The sequence below is a fragment of the Coturnix japonica genome, chromosome 4 (assembly GCF_001577835.2).
Source record: "Coturnix japonica isolate 7356 chromosome 4, Coturnix japonica 2.1, whole genome shotgun sequence".
Taxonomy (NCBI): Eukaryota; Metazoa; Chordata; class Aves; order Galliformes; family Phasianidae; genus Coturnix; species Coturnix japonica.
In genome coordinates, this window is record NC_029519.1 from 11,866,456 (window position 1) to 11,878,701 (window position 12,246).

General features: G+C 38.1%; 1 protein-coding gene across 3 annotated transcripts in view; it reads right to left on the bottom strand.

Annotated features, from left to right (window-relative positions):
- Nucleotides 1-868: 868 nt before the first annotated feature.
- The window catches only part of ABCB7 (ATP binding cassette subfamily B member 7), a 40,905-nt gene continuing 29,527 nt past the window's right edge, over nucleotides 869-12,246 (bottom strand). For all 3 annotated transcript variants that reach the window (XM_015860544.2, XM_032444594.1, XM_015860543.2), the window contains 4 exons: nucleotides 11,575-11,746; nucleotides 8,679-8,782; nucleotides 7,020-7,127; nucleotides 869-4,420 (listed from right to left, as the gene is read on the bottom strand). In XM_015860544.2, the coding sequence (XP_015716030.1) occupies nucleotides 4,202-4,420; nucleotides 7,020-7,127; nucleotides 8,679-8,782; nucleotides 11,575-11,746 (603 nt within the window). In that variant the 3' untranslated portion in view covers nucleotides 869-4,201. The remainder of the gene's footprint in view (nucleotides 4,421-7,019; nucleotides 7,128-8,678; nucleotides 8,783-11,574; nucleotides 11,747-12,246) is intronic.

The following is a 12,246-nucleotide window of genomic DNA, read 5'->3' on the forward strand; positions in this document are numbered from 1 at the left end:
CGATCCACATGGTGCAGATACATTAAAAGAACTATCAAAGCTACACAAATAACATTTCCCCTTCTCATTCAATAATGAGAAACTTGAGTTATGTAACATGAAATCCAGTGAGAAATTAGACACATCATCACTTCAAAAGAGGGTTTGGGCAATTTCTTAAAACACTTCTATTTCTATTGCTCTCCACTTCAGCGCTATGCTGGTAAAACAGTTCACTATGCTGCATTTTTACAAATGTATGTTTAAAAAAGAAACAGGCAAGCTTTTCAGCAACAGCTTCCACCTCATCAGCACACTGCGTCTAACATGAGTGCCCTTCATAGAACCCTTACAGTTGGAACTACCACTAAGGTCATCCAGCCCAATCACCCACTAACCACTAATCTGGCTCATTAACCATGTCCCTTAGTGCCACACTGACCCTTAACACCTCCAGGGATGGTGACTCCAGCACCTCGCTGGGCAGCCTGTGTCAGTGCATCACCACTGAGAAGTTCTTTCTAATATTCAACCCAAGCACAACTCAAGGCCTCCCCTACTACTTTCACCTGGGAGAAGAGGCTAAACCCCACTCTGCCTCAGTCTGTAGAGAGATTTTGCAATTCAGTACACTGAAGTTTAAAAGGCTACAAAGCCAAGGGGAACAGAATTTGTACATACATACAGATTCACCCTTCTCATTGATTATCTGCAATTGCTTGCCTTACGCTAACCCACACCCCTATAATCTGTTATCATTTCCACTGTCATTTCCAAGCACTGCAAACAATTGCCAATTGACTAAAAGGGTCAATTCGGAGCTTCTCTTTCTGGGTGGAAGAACCACGCTTCCATAGCTGTTATTAAAATCATTTTACCAGGACAACCGTTTCTATTCACAAAGATAAATCCTTTATTTAATAACAATTATCTACACACAGATGAACAACAGGAGTCAAGGTAAGAAGTCTTCAATCAGGATTTTTACACCATATGATCTTAAGCTAGTCCTATTTGTACTTTAATATCTATCAGTTTACTGTACAATATATATTTTACACTTCTGTTCCAAAAGGAAATTTGAACATAATTTAAAAGCTGAATTTTAAGAGATTTGGTAACTACTAATCCATATAATAGCACTGTTGAGAAGAAACTGAGGGATCATCTGCAAGGAGTTATGAATTTCCATTTCTAACAACCAAAACAAAATTACCTCTCCACCAACCATTAATGAGCTTGCTCACTTGGAGGTAAGAACAGCCACCGTCCTTAGAAGTTCATGCAAAGGAAATAAAATGACACTGGTTAAGTTTATGGTTAATAGATGACTACCCACTGCAAGAAGCAGTTTGGTTTTATGCCCATTTTTCCACAAACACATTTCTTTTAGAAAGATAAAAAATGAAAATGAAAAGAATTTTTATTTTTTCCCCACTCTAAAAATGCAAACAAGTATCTTATAATGGGAGCAGGCAACTTGAATTCAGAAAAACAAAACATCTAGAAGTCCAGGAACATTCCAAGAACGTGAAAAGCTTCTGTTCAGAAAAGTAATGTTCTGAGATGACAGAAGAGCAGGGTTACAGAAATTCAGAGGTTATATCAGTTTCCTGTACAAAACAGTAAAGCTGTTTAAAGAAATGTCATATGCCGTCTTGACAGACAGAGAACTACAGTGAGCCTCCAAAGCCACGACTCTCCCACCATTGTGTTCTAAATGCCTGCTTAGAATGGTGACATTTTGGAGCCATAGTACATGAATGAAAATCCTAAACAAAGAGCAAGAAAGTTTTACCTTCTAGCAGACAAAAGATTCACCAAGTACTGCTACCACCTCCCCAGCCGCCTGCTCACAAGCTAGACATGTCACTCACTGTTTTATTCTTGCATCCTTTGATAGGATCATGCAAAACTGCCAACACCTGAGAATCCTCATTTGCTCATTTACAACTCTCTTCATGACTTCTTCTGCTCTTAAAGGAAGTTTTCACCATTTAACTTGGGAAGGCAATCAGGAAGAACTTTTTTTTTTTTTTGCCTTCATTTCTCATGTGCAGTTGTTAAATTTACAATGGGAAAACACGTTTTTGTAACCTGCGCCTTAAAAGCAGATAGACAAACACATCATTCAGAGCCAGGAAGTTTCCTGATATCTCCAATTGCAAAACTCTTTCGAACAAGTACTCTGTGACTACAGACGTCTCTCAGGAAACACCTTTGTTAAGAGGTTTGCTTAATGTCGGACAAATGGCAGCACATGGGTTGGCACAAAAAGTGATGGCAGAGATAAGTAATGGCCTCACAGCTGTATCAAACCCACTGCCAGTTTAAATAAAGCTTTGACTACTAGTATTTACTATCTGAGATCAGTCCTTATCCCCAACAATTAATACTAAAAAGTTCTTGGTGTACCTGCAGACTTCACCTCCACTGCTCACATAAAACATCGGCTTTCTATAATCACTTGCTCACCTGAAAACTTACCTTCACAATCAAATTTGGCATTAAAATGGCTTTGGGCTCAGACCGTTTAGATGATAACGCTTGCTTTTGCGCTCTGGTCAATTAATAGATCATCTAAGCCCTGCAATATGCAAAACTGTCCACCAAGGAAAAAATAAAGTAAAAAACACCTCCTTCAGACCTCTGACATTTCTAAAACTTCACCTTATGATCAACCATACCACTGTTAGAAACTGAAAAAAAAGGTGGGGAAACCAAAGTAAGTTAGAAGAATTCTGAACTGCCAATTCATTAACAAGGCTCCATTTTGCTTCGAGACTCCAAGGATGAAAATAAAAGTCCTTGCATTTGAGACAATATAAAAATTATTTTAAACTGCTGATTGATAACAGATTCTCTTCCCCTCATAATTTTAACAGAGAGAAAAACGAGAGACTAGCAGAAAAGATAACAAAGGTTTTGGTTTCTTTAAGATGCTGTTCCTGTATTGGGTTTCAGAGAAGGGCTTAACACAAAAGAATAAGCACTATTCAGAAATAAACTTCAAGCAGCATCAAATTCAGTGCTTTGCAAGTGCCCATACTGAGAAATTTTGCATAATTTTACTAACACAATTATACGAATGTAATTATACTGGTATAATTCCTCAGAAAAAAAAAGATAAGTTGTTTTTCAGCATCCAAGAGAAGAATGCTTTATTTAAATTAAAAAAAAAGAAAAAAGAAAAAAAGAAAAAAAAAAAAGGAATTATACCAGAGTAGCTAGTGAAAAATAAATATGGTCAACATGCCTGGAGAGATAAGGCCTAAAACCAGAACCCTGCAGTGTCCCATGAATCACGAAGACTGAAGTAGTTTTGACTACTGAAATCTGGAGATGATTACAACACTCCCAACATTATCCAGGTTGTTTTCAACATCAGTGACAACAGGAACTCCTGACAACTTTTATTGAGTGCCAGTCGCTCCCTAATGCCACAACTGAAATGAAAAAGAGGGACTGCATTCTGCTTTGCCTACTACAGCAGATGTTGATGATAAATAATCCTGATCTTGAACTCCTGTTTTTCATTTAAATAAAAGGCTCAGGTTCTTTATATTTGCATACAATATCTTGCATGTTTTCCATGAAGTGACACGATATTTTGTCAATTCCAGGTTTTTGACAGCTCTTAAAACCATTGAATTCTCTTTTGAAGGAATACATGTCCTGATAGTCTAGAAGTGCAGAAGATGTTTTCTGAAGTGGATTATCCCAGTGCTTCGCTTCCTATTAAAAACTTTGAATATTTTGTTGATGTTTTTCTTATTCTTTACAGGAAAGGTTTCTAACTAGACCACCACTCAAGAACTTAAACTGCACCTTCATCAATAGCAAATGGGTTCAACTTAGCCCAATTAAAACATTTATCAATCAATGACAATAAGAAATAATGTAAATCAAGGACAAGTCTGTTTGCAATTTAATAATTCATCTTGAGAATTTACCAATGCCTACAAATTGCCATAAAATACACTCTTAGTTGAGAAGTTTAAAGTCTATGAAAAAACTTAGCCAATGAGTATTAGTTTCATAAAGATGCAGAATTATAACTCCTTTGGTTGAAATTATGCCCCTCAGAGTAACTGTAAAAACCAAAAACTGCAAAACCCAGAAGGTTTTTGAATGGTGACTTAAAAAAAACCAAGCCAGAGCAGCATGTCACTGTTATCTTGCATATCGGAACTCAGTAGAAAAGATTAATCCAGAATCATACTTAGCATGAACAGTTTCCACAGCCTTTCACACTATTAATAATTTCTTCTTGCAGTTTCTTCCTTTCTTCCTCTTTGGACATCTGGTTATTTTTCTCTCCCCAGTTTGGATCATTATGACTATTCAGTACTTTGCTGCTCTGTGTATGCCACATTTCATAATAGAGAGTGCTAGGACTTGCTAGAAGGTCCGCGTGTCTACCACGTTCCGCAACTTTACCCTGCAAAAGAATGGGAGTGAGTGAGTAACAATATTACCAGACCTTTAGGAATAGAAATGCTGCCAACACTTGGGCCAACATTTTACACTAATTCTCAATTGGAAGAAGTAGGGACAGCAATGAAAAGATCAATGTGCATGCACTGAAATAAACGTTGTTACACTGTGTGCTGATAACAAGGAGCTGTGTTCTTTTCAAGCAGGAGTGTAGACATCTTCTGTCCAGCTGGACAAAACGTAAAGCCCACCAACATGAGAAAGTTTACTATCTAAACTGAAAGTGCTATTTTAAAGAAGCACAGAACGCTGTAAGAGGAACAAAGTGCTAAACTGCTACCAGATAAAAGGCTGAGGAACCTAACAAAATAAACACGTAATTGTCTTTGCTTGGTAAGAAATAAGCTACATTGAGAAGCTAAGAGAAAAGAGCATGCAGAGAGGGAATTGTACTAATAAACAGAATGCATTTAAAATCAAATCCTAGAGACAAGTAGCATAAATGGCGCTTTTAGATGGGTGCTCAGTTACTTCTGTCATTTTAAGTGCCATCATGAAAACTGTGTGCATTTAGTTCATCCGTGCTCTTTGTTTTGAAGAGCAAAGCTGATTTATTGACTATCATTGTGGAAATGGGAAGGAAGAGTTGGGGAAAATACAAATCCTACAGACATTGAAGCAATAGCATTCTTCAGAAAAGAACACCAAAAAAATCCCCAACCCCACCAATCTGGCTCTTATCTTTCTCATCTGAAAGATACATTTACATTTGCTGACTTCAAATTAAAATAATGTATTCGTTCTCCAGCTATTCTTTCTTTTGGGAAAAGACAGCTACATGGGTTTTGTATTAGTTCCAAATTCTGATTTACAATTAAATCTACCTCCTTGTGACAGCTGCTGATGAACATGCTGGGAAACAAAATTGGGTCTTGTCACTTTTATTACTAGTCGTGCTGGTGGAATCTGAACAAATACACACTTGACCAACATAACAGCAGAATTTGTTTTAAAAATGGAGTGGTTAATTTAGAGTTCACTATAGCAGAGACTGGGCTTTTGAACGATTCCTTCTTTTTTATTTTAAATAAATCTTGAGCAATCACCAGGAATTTATTTCCTCCATTCGTTTTTGCAGCCTCAAGATCAATATCATTAGTAGTGTTTGTTTACTCACTTAAGAACGATTCTGATTTTATCCAGGCAAAGATGCTCAAATTGTAATGCCATATTTGTACAGCTAAGCAAAAACAGCCGTGATCACCTTGTCGCCTCATTTCAGTCTTTGAATGAGCACAGCACTTGTCCATCAAGCTGGGCCAAGAGGCGACTTTCTGCTGTGCACCAGTGCTGCCTCCTGAAGCACGTCAACTGATCAACAATGCACCACACTGCCTTACTCATCCACAATCTCTATTACACTGAAGTCATTCATGGAAGTAAGCACCCTAGCTGTTTTACAGCTCTAGGTTGTGCTTTTATTTTTAATTTAACAGTTACAGGGTAGCACAAAACACATTCTTCAGAAGCTGTGAAAAACTTGCATTGAAAACACAAAGTTGCAGACTGCCTTGTTACATGCTAAAACACATTTGCAAGATGTAGTAACGTGCAGTTACACCAAGGATACACCTTAGAAAAAGATATTTCAGCAACAGCCAAAAAAAACAAATAAGAAGTATTATAAATGAGTTCCACTACTTTGCTTTAAGATTATGTGAAGCTGAGGGTTGTACGGCAAAGATAATCACAAATGTGACCCTCATGTAACATTTTGTTCTAATTCTCCATGAAATCATCTAATGCACAGCAGGAATGGTTTATTTTCTTCTAAAAACACACATTTTTGTCACTGAACACATCCATGGTCACAAGCATATATACAGCAACTGAAATAAAAGAAAGCAGAATATATCCTTTACGTATCTATATCCAGTTATAGGCAACTGAAGAAAATGAACACAGGACAGAGTGAATATAAAGCAAAGGCTCAACAGTGATATTAGTAAATCAAATATTGAAACTTTTCACAAACGGAAGCATGCAGAAAGGGAATAATTACAGTTTTCTGCAGGAACAATAGAGAATGGGGTTGAGATTTGCAACAATTAGATTGAACAATCCTACAACAGCTTTATCTGCATGGAAACAGAACACAGACTCTCTTTTGCCCTTGAAATGAAAAAAAATTATGGATGTATTTGAAAAAACTGGCACTCACTGAGTAATGAGAATAAAGCATAAATTGGTTTCATAATGTGTTCCCCCAATCTGACAGCGGCATGTAATAAATCTGATTAGCAACACGTAACATTAAGCCAGTCTCAAAGCATCAAGTGAAATTTGCCGGAATCCACATAAAGAACACGTAGCTAAAATGCAAATGAAGCAAAACTGCGTACAACATACAAGAGCTGAACGTGCAAGTTTCTACAACTAAAACTGTCAGTTGCAAAGAGAGCTGGATTTTCCTAACATGGCTCATCTCCACAGAAAGAATTTTCAGTAGCTTGGTGGAGAGTTGGTATTTCAGAATGGACACAGACTCTCTAAAACAAACACTGAGATTGTGTGGGAATGACAGTTGCCAGCTCTAGCCTCACCTTATCCAGCACAATGATTTCATCTGCATCAACCACTGTTGACAGCCGGTGGGCAATGAAAACTGATGTTCGGTGTCTCACCACATCCCTCATAGCACTGAGAATATTCTGTAGGATTAAAATACAGATGTACTTTTACAAGCTGCTAGGCTGTAGAGAAATAGTAAAATCTGGAAATACACAAGGTACTGAAACGAACATTGAGAAATTCCTCTAACACATCTAATGCGACACCATAACAAGAAACAGCTACGGCTTACCTATAGAAGAAAGAGTCCAAGCACAAAATAAAGTCTAATAAAGTCCTCATATGTGGAGAACAGAAGGGGAGAAGGAAAAAAAAGCTTTCATTCACAGAAGAAAAAAAATGCAGATATCCCATGGTACAAAGCTTCACTCGATTTCAGGAAAAACTCCCCTGTGTAGCCATGCTATGAAACCAACATTAGCAGTAAAGACACAAAAATAATAAGAATGACTTTCCAGTTAAGGAAAGTTAAAAGAAAAAAACCCTCCCAATACCAAGTCAACATGGATATGCCTCAGGACTGCTCAACTGTGTTCTGTTCCAAACTGCACTCAGATGTGAGCAGTACCAAGTGGGGAGTTCGTGCCCTCACTACAGTAAATGAAATGCTCACTTATTCCTGACAAAGGCAAGCATTTCGCAAGGAAAACATTCCAATTGAAGTGAAAATGATTCATTTACATTTGCTGTCTTTAAAGTGCAGAACTGCTGTGAAGCTCTCAGCTTTATGATCCTTGCCATAAACATGGGAAAATGAAAGAGAAAGAATCCAGCAGAATTACGTATGTTATGAACGTTTCTCATCCAATGAGGAAGCTACACTATATTTGAATGAGGTACTATATGGGTGTACAGTTAGTACTCTGATTTCCTTACACGTGGAAAATGAAAGTAATTTAGTGATTATACGTCAATAAATTCACTCAATAATTTGCATAAGTGAACACAAACACAGCTCTAGCTCTAGTTCCTGATGACAGTTTGTGAAATTACTGCTGGTGCTGAGAGTTGTGTGTTTAAGCAAAGATGTAGTTATGAAGCCTGATGCAGTTACTGTGGTAGTGTCATGACATCTATGTCACAACACTCTGATGTTTCACAGCCCTTCCTGTGAAATGAATACAAATTAATACCAGTGCTGCAGGTTCCGCCTACCTGATTTGCATCTCAGAAAGATGCTGCACAACAAACAAGAGTTTCTGCTTTGCACTACGTCACAGTTATTTACAAGATGATTTTACTGAATGCTAAACATCATCTGAACAAATTTTAACGTGAACTGGAAAGCTTTACACACAGTCTGTGGCCTCATGGGTATTCATAATGGCACTGAGAAAGGAATGTTTAATGGTGAATAGGACTTTAACAGTATAAAACAGAAGGTATATCCAGAGACAGAGCCAATATCCTTTCGCTATGTCTCTAGGTGGTCAGAGACACAGTACCTCTGCTCTGGCCTTTAAGAAAAGGGACCAAACATAGGATCTCTTCACAGAAGTCCTATGAAAGCAAACATCAGCAATCTGACAATAAGAACAGAACTCTTTCTGAGAGGGAAAAGACAAGGAAAAAGCATTAGAATCAGACATCATTGCACCACTTCAGCTTTATATTCCCTTATCCCAATTTACCTCTTCTGTAATTGAATCTAAAGATGATGTTGCTTCATCATAGAGAAAGATGTGTGGCTCCTTTAACATTGCTCTAGCAATTGCAACTCTTTGCTTTTCTCCTCCTAAATAGAATGGGGAGAAGGAAGGAAGAGGAAAAAAAAAAAAAGATAAAGTTATAACTGTGATCTGCAGGATATTCCAGATTCAATAGGAAACAAGACTGTTTGTCATGTTTTACTTTTTCAGTATAGATCATAGTTGCTACTGATGAAGGTCTGTGCATAGGTTATATTACATAACATGCAAGTGGTAAATCAAAAGTAATTCAGAATAGCTTACAGTTTTAGAAAAGAGCATTAGACTGTTTCATATGTGCTACAAGGCAAAAGCCTTATACAGGTAGCTAATAACGGCAGTGCATGGTAATTATTCCACACAGCAATGGGCATGCACCCATTTGCCTGCTTTAAGCTAATGCCACGTGCGTTACACGAGCATATGTACACCCTATTTTCTCTCACAAATTAACCACGCTTTGTTCGTGCCTGCTATGTTCTATCCCATGCAACTTGGACATGTATTTTTGACTCCTTCAGTTCTCTCCTTAAAGTTCATCTAACTTTCTAGTCCTCTATGGCCAAACCGAACAGCTTTAACAAGCAAGTTTCTACTCAGGAAGACAATTAACACAGTACTGAAAACCACCTTCATTATGCAATCTACCACCTTTTCCTTTTTGATGTGACCAGTTTTCAGACTTGCTTCCTTCCTTCACAACTCAAACAGACAACATTTACCCAAGAATAACTCGGGACAAGTTTTACAGACAGAAAAACAGGTGCATTTGAGAACTTAAAATCTGCTGAACATTTGGTATGCAATACAAACATTCACATTCTTGCACTTGTCCTCCATTGTTTCACTCAAGACTGTGAAATATTCCATTTAATATAATTACATTCTTGTTACTGCTCCATACCTATTAGGAGAGAACATGCTTTAACAAACCATTTAAAACGCTGATAATAATCCCACAGTTCAAATTTTATCTGGCTTCAGCAGAACTTGGTAGCAAACAGAACTGTACAATTTGCTCAGTCTATTTTAATATGCTCTCTCTTTTAAAGCATGGATATTGACAAGCTGTGAGTTTTAAACATGATTGAAAGTCACACAACAACAACAAAATCCAAGGTCTTCCTTTACATTAGCAGAGCACAGACTTATTTCATGCTCTCCATTCATATTCAGGACTGCTGCAGTGTTTTGTTTTGCTCACAAAGTCAGAGTACTGTATTTGGGAATGCTACAGCTCTATCTACTAGGGAACACTGAAATGCATTCTACTTGAAGAAGCCCAAGCTACTATTTCAATGTAAACCACAAGACATTCCAAACATGTAGTTGGTCAAATCCTCTAGAAATTACTGCTTTTGGGAGATAGGCAGCAAGACAAACCTTTCATCATTACCACTGTCCTCTGCAGTTCAGCCAGTACCTATTTTATATCTTCTACTTACTCATCCAGATTTGTGCTTCACATTTTATTTCCCTTCTAATCTTCTCCATATTTCCTTTCTACAGTTGTGTGCATGCTTTCTCCTGCACATACATTCTGGATACAGAATGTAACCTCTGATCCTGTTTCAAAGAGACCAAGACTTCACCAGCTGCATCATAGGAAAAAGCCACAGAGCTTGCTGTCTTTGTAAGAGGCAGCATTACTGCCAGAACCTGCTCTGCTCCTGGGCCCCTGCCTGTGAGCCCACCATGCCCAACCAGTCCCACATCCTCTGATGAGCCAGCATTGTTCCTGAACAACCTCAGTACCTTGGAATGTCCAAACTCATTGAGACAGACCTGATCCATCTTCTCTATGGGGCCATACCTCATTACCAACAGAGCAGAACAGTCTTACATCACTGCTCCAACCTACATGCAAGTGGAAACAGTTGACCCTTACACTGTGTCTCGCAGTGGAAGAAAATTAACCAGCTCTGCCACACAAACTCACACATTCACCATGAAATAAGGGTGTGTACTTAGGAGTTATTTAGAAAGACATTCTACATGTCACCACAGCAACACAGCCTCTCCTCAGGCAATATTTGCTAAGTTTCTACTCCTTGCACACAACTCCACGTCACACTATCCTGTCAAAATCCTCCCAGACATTTTTGGTGAACTCACAGTTATCTGAAAAAACTTCAAGTTTGTTTAAAAAAAAACAACAAACAAAGCAAAGCCAGGTGGTGATATTGTTGATCTATACAGGTTGGCTATACTATTTCATATGGTGCATAACCAGCTACAGAGGAACTTGGATAACCTAATCTTCAGAACTAAGATTGCATCATATCAATCCATAGCTTGCAGATACACAGACGTTTCCATGTTGTTTCAGATACAGTTCAAAACAGTAAGACATGAAGGCACTCCCACTGTTAACAGGCTGCTAAGCTACTATATTGCAGCAGCAACATGTCCCACAGCATTACCGTCAACAGCAGAAGTAAGAAATCTAACTTCCAGCTGCTAGAAGTTTCAATTTAAGAATTCAAATGGGAAGGGTCTATGCACTTTGATAAGACTTTAACATGCAAAGCATACAAAGTTCCCAATTCTATTTGCATGCATTCCACTATCCGAACACATTACAAGACTGGTCTTCTGCTTAGATGCATCTACATACTCATATATCAACTAGTTTAACACTATCCCCTGAAAATGCCTTCTTTTAAGTATCTCGTAGACTACAGTTGCCCAAACCATGGATTTTTGTATTAATGTTTAGCCCTGTGTTCATATTATTATGTGAATACACTAAAAGCAGCTTTGACTGAGGAGTAAGTCACACATTGACCTTCGAGGTAACAGAAGGGATGCAAATGAGCGTGCACACTAAGTGACCTACCAGAGAGCTTGAGTCCTCGTTCACCAACCTGTGTGTTGTAACCATTAGGCATTCGAAGGATGGCATCGTGGATTCCTGCAAACTTTGCTACTGCATATACCTCCTCAGGCGTAGCATTGATATTTCCATAAAGCAGATTGTAATAAATAGTATTATGGAACAGTACAGCATCCTACAATATGGAAAAAGCATTTTAATCAAGAAGCCATGAATGACAGTTCAAAAAACATCCCAAATCCGTGAAAGAAATAAGTACAGAGTAATTTGTATTTTTCCACAAAGCCTAATGAAATTTTAGGAAAGTTTCCAGCTTTAAGAAGCTTAAACTCATTTCTGAAATTGGGTCCATATGACGATGCACAGAAAAATATTGTAATATTTCCCAGAAATAAAAAGAAAGAAGCAGAGATGTTCAAAGGAACTAGGCAATACCACTGCATTAGTACTGCAAGAATTACCATTAAGATAAACTATTTGGGAAGAATAGTTATAGAAACAGAGAATGGCCCAGGTTGAAAAGGACTTCAAAGATCATCTAGTTTAAATATCCCTGCTGTGGGCAGGGACACCAACCACCAGCCCAGGCTGCCCAGAACCACATCCAGCCTGGCCTTGAATGCCTCCAGGGATGGGGCATCCACAGCCTCTCTGGGCAACCTGTTCCACTGCGTC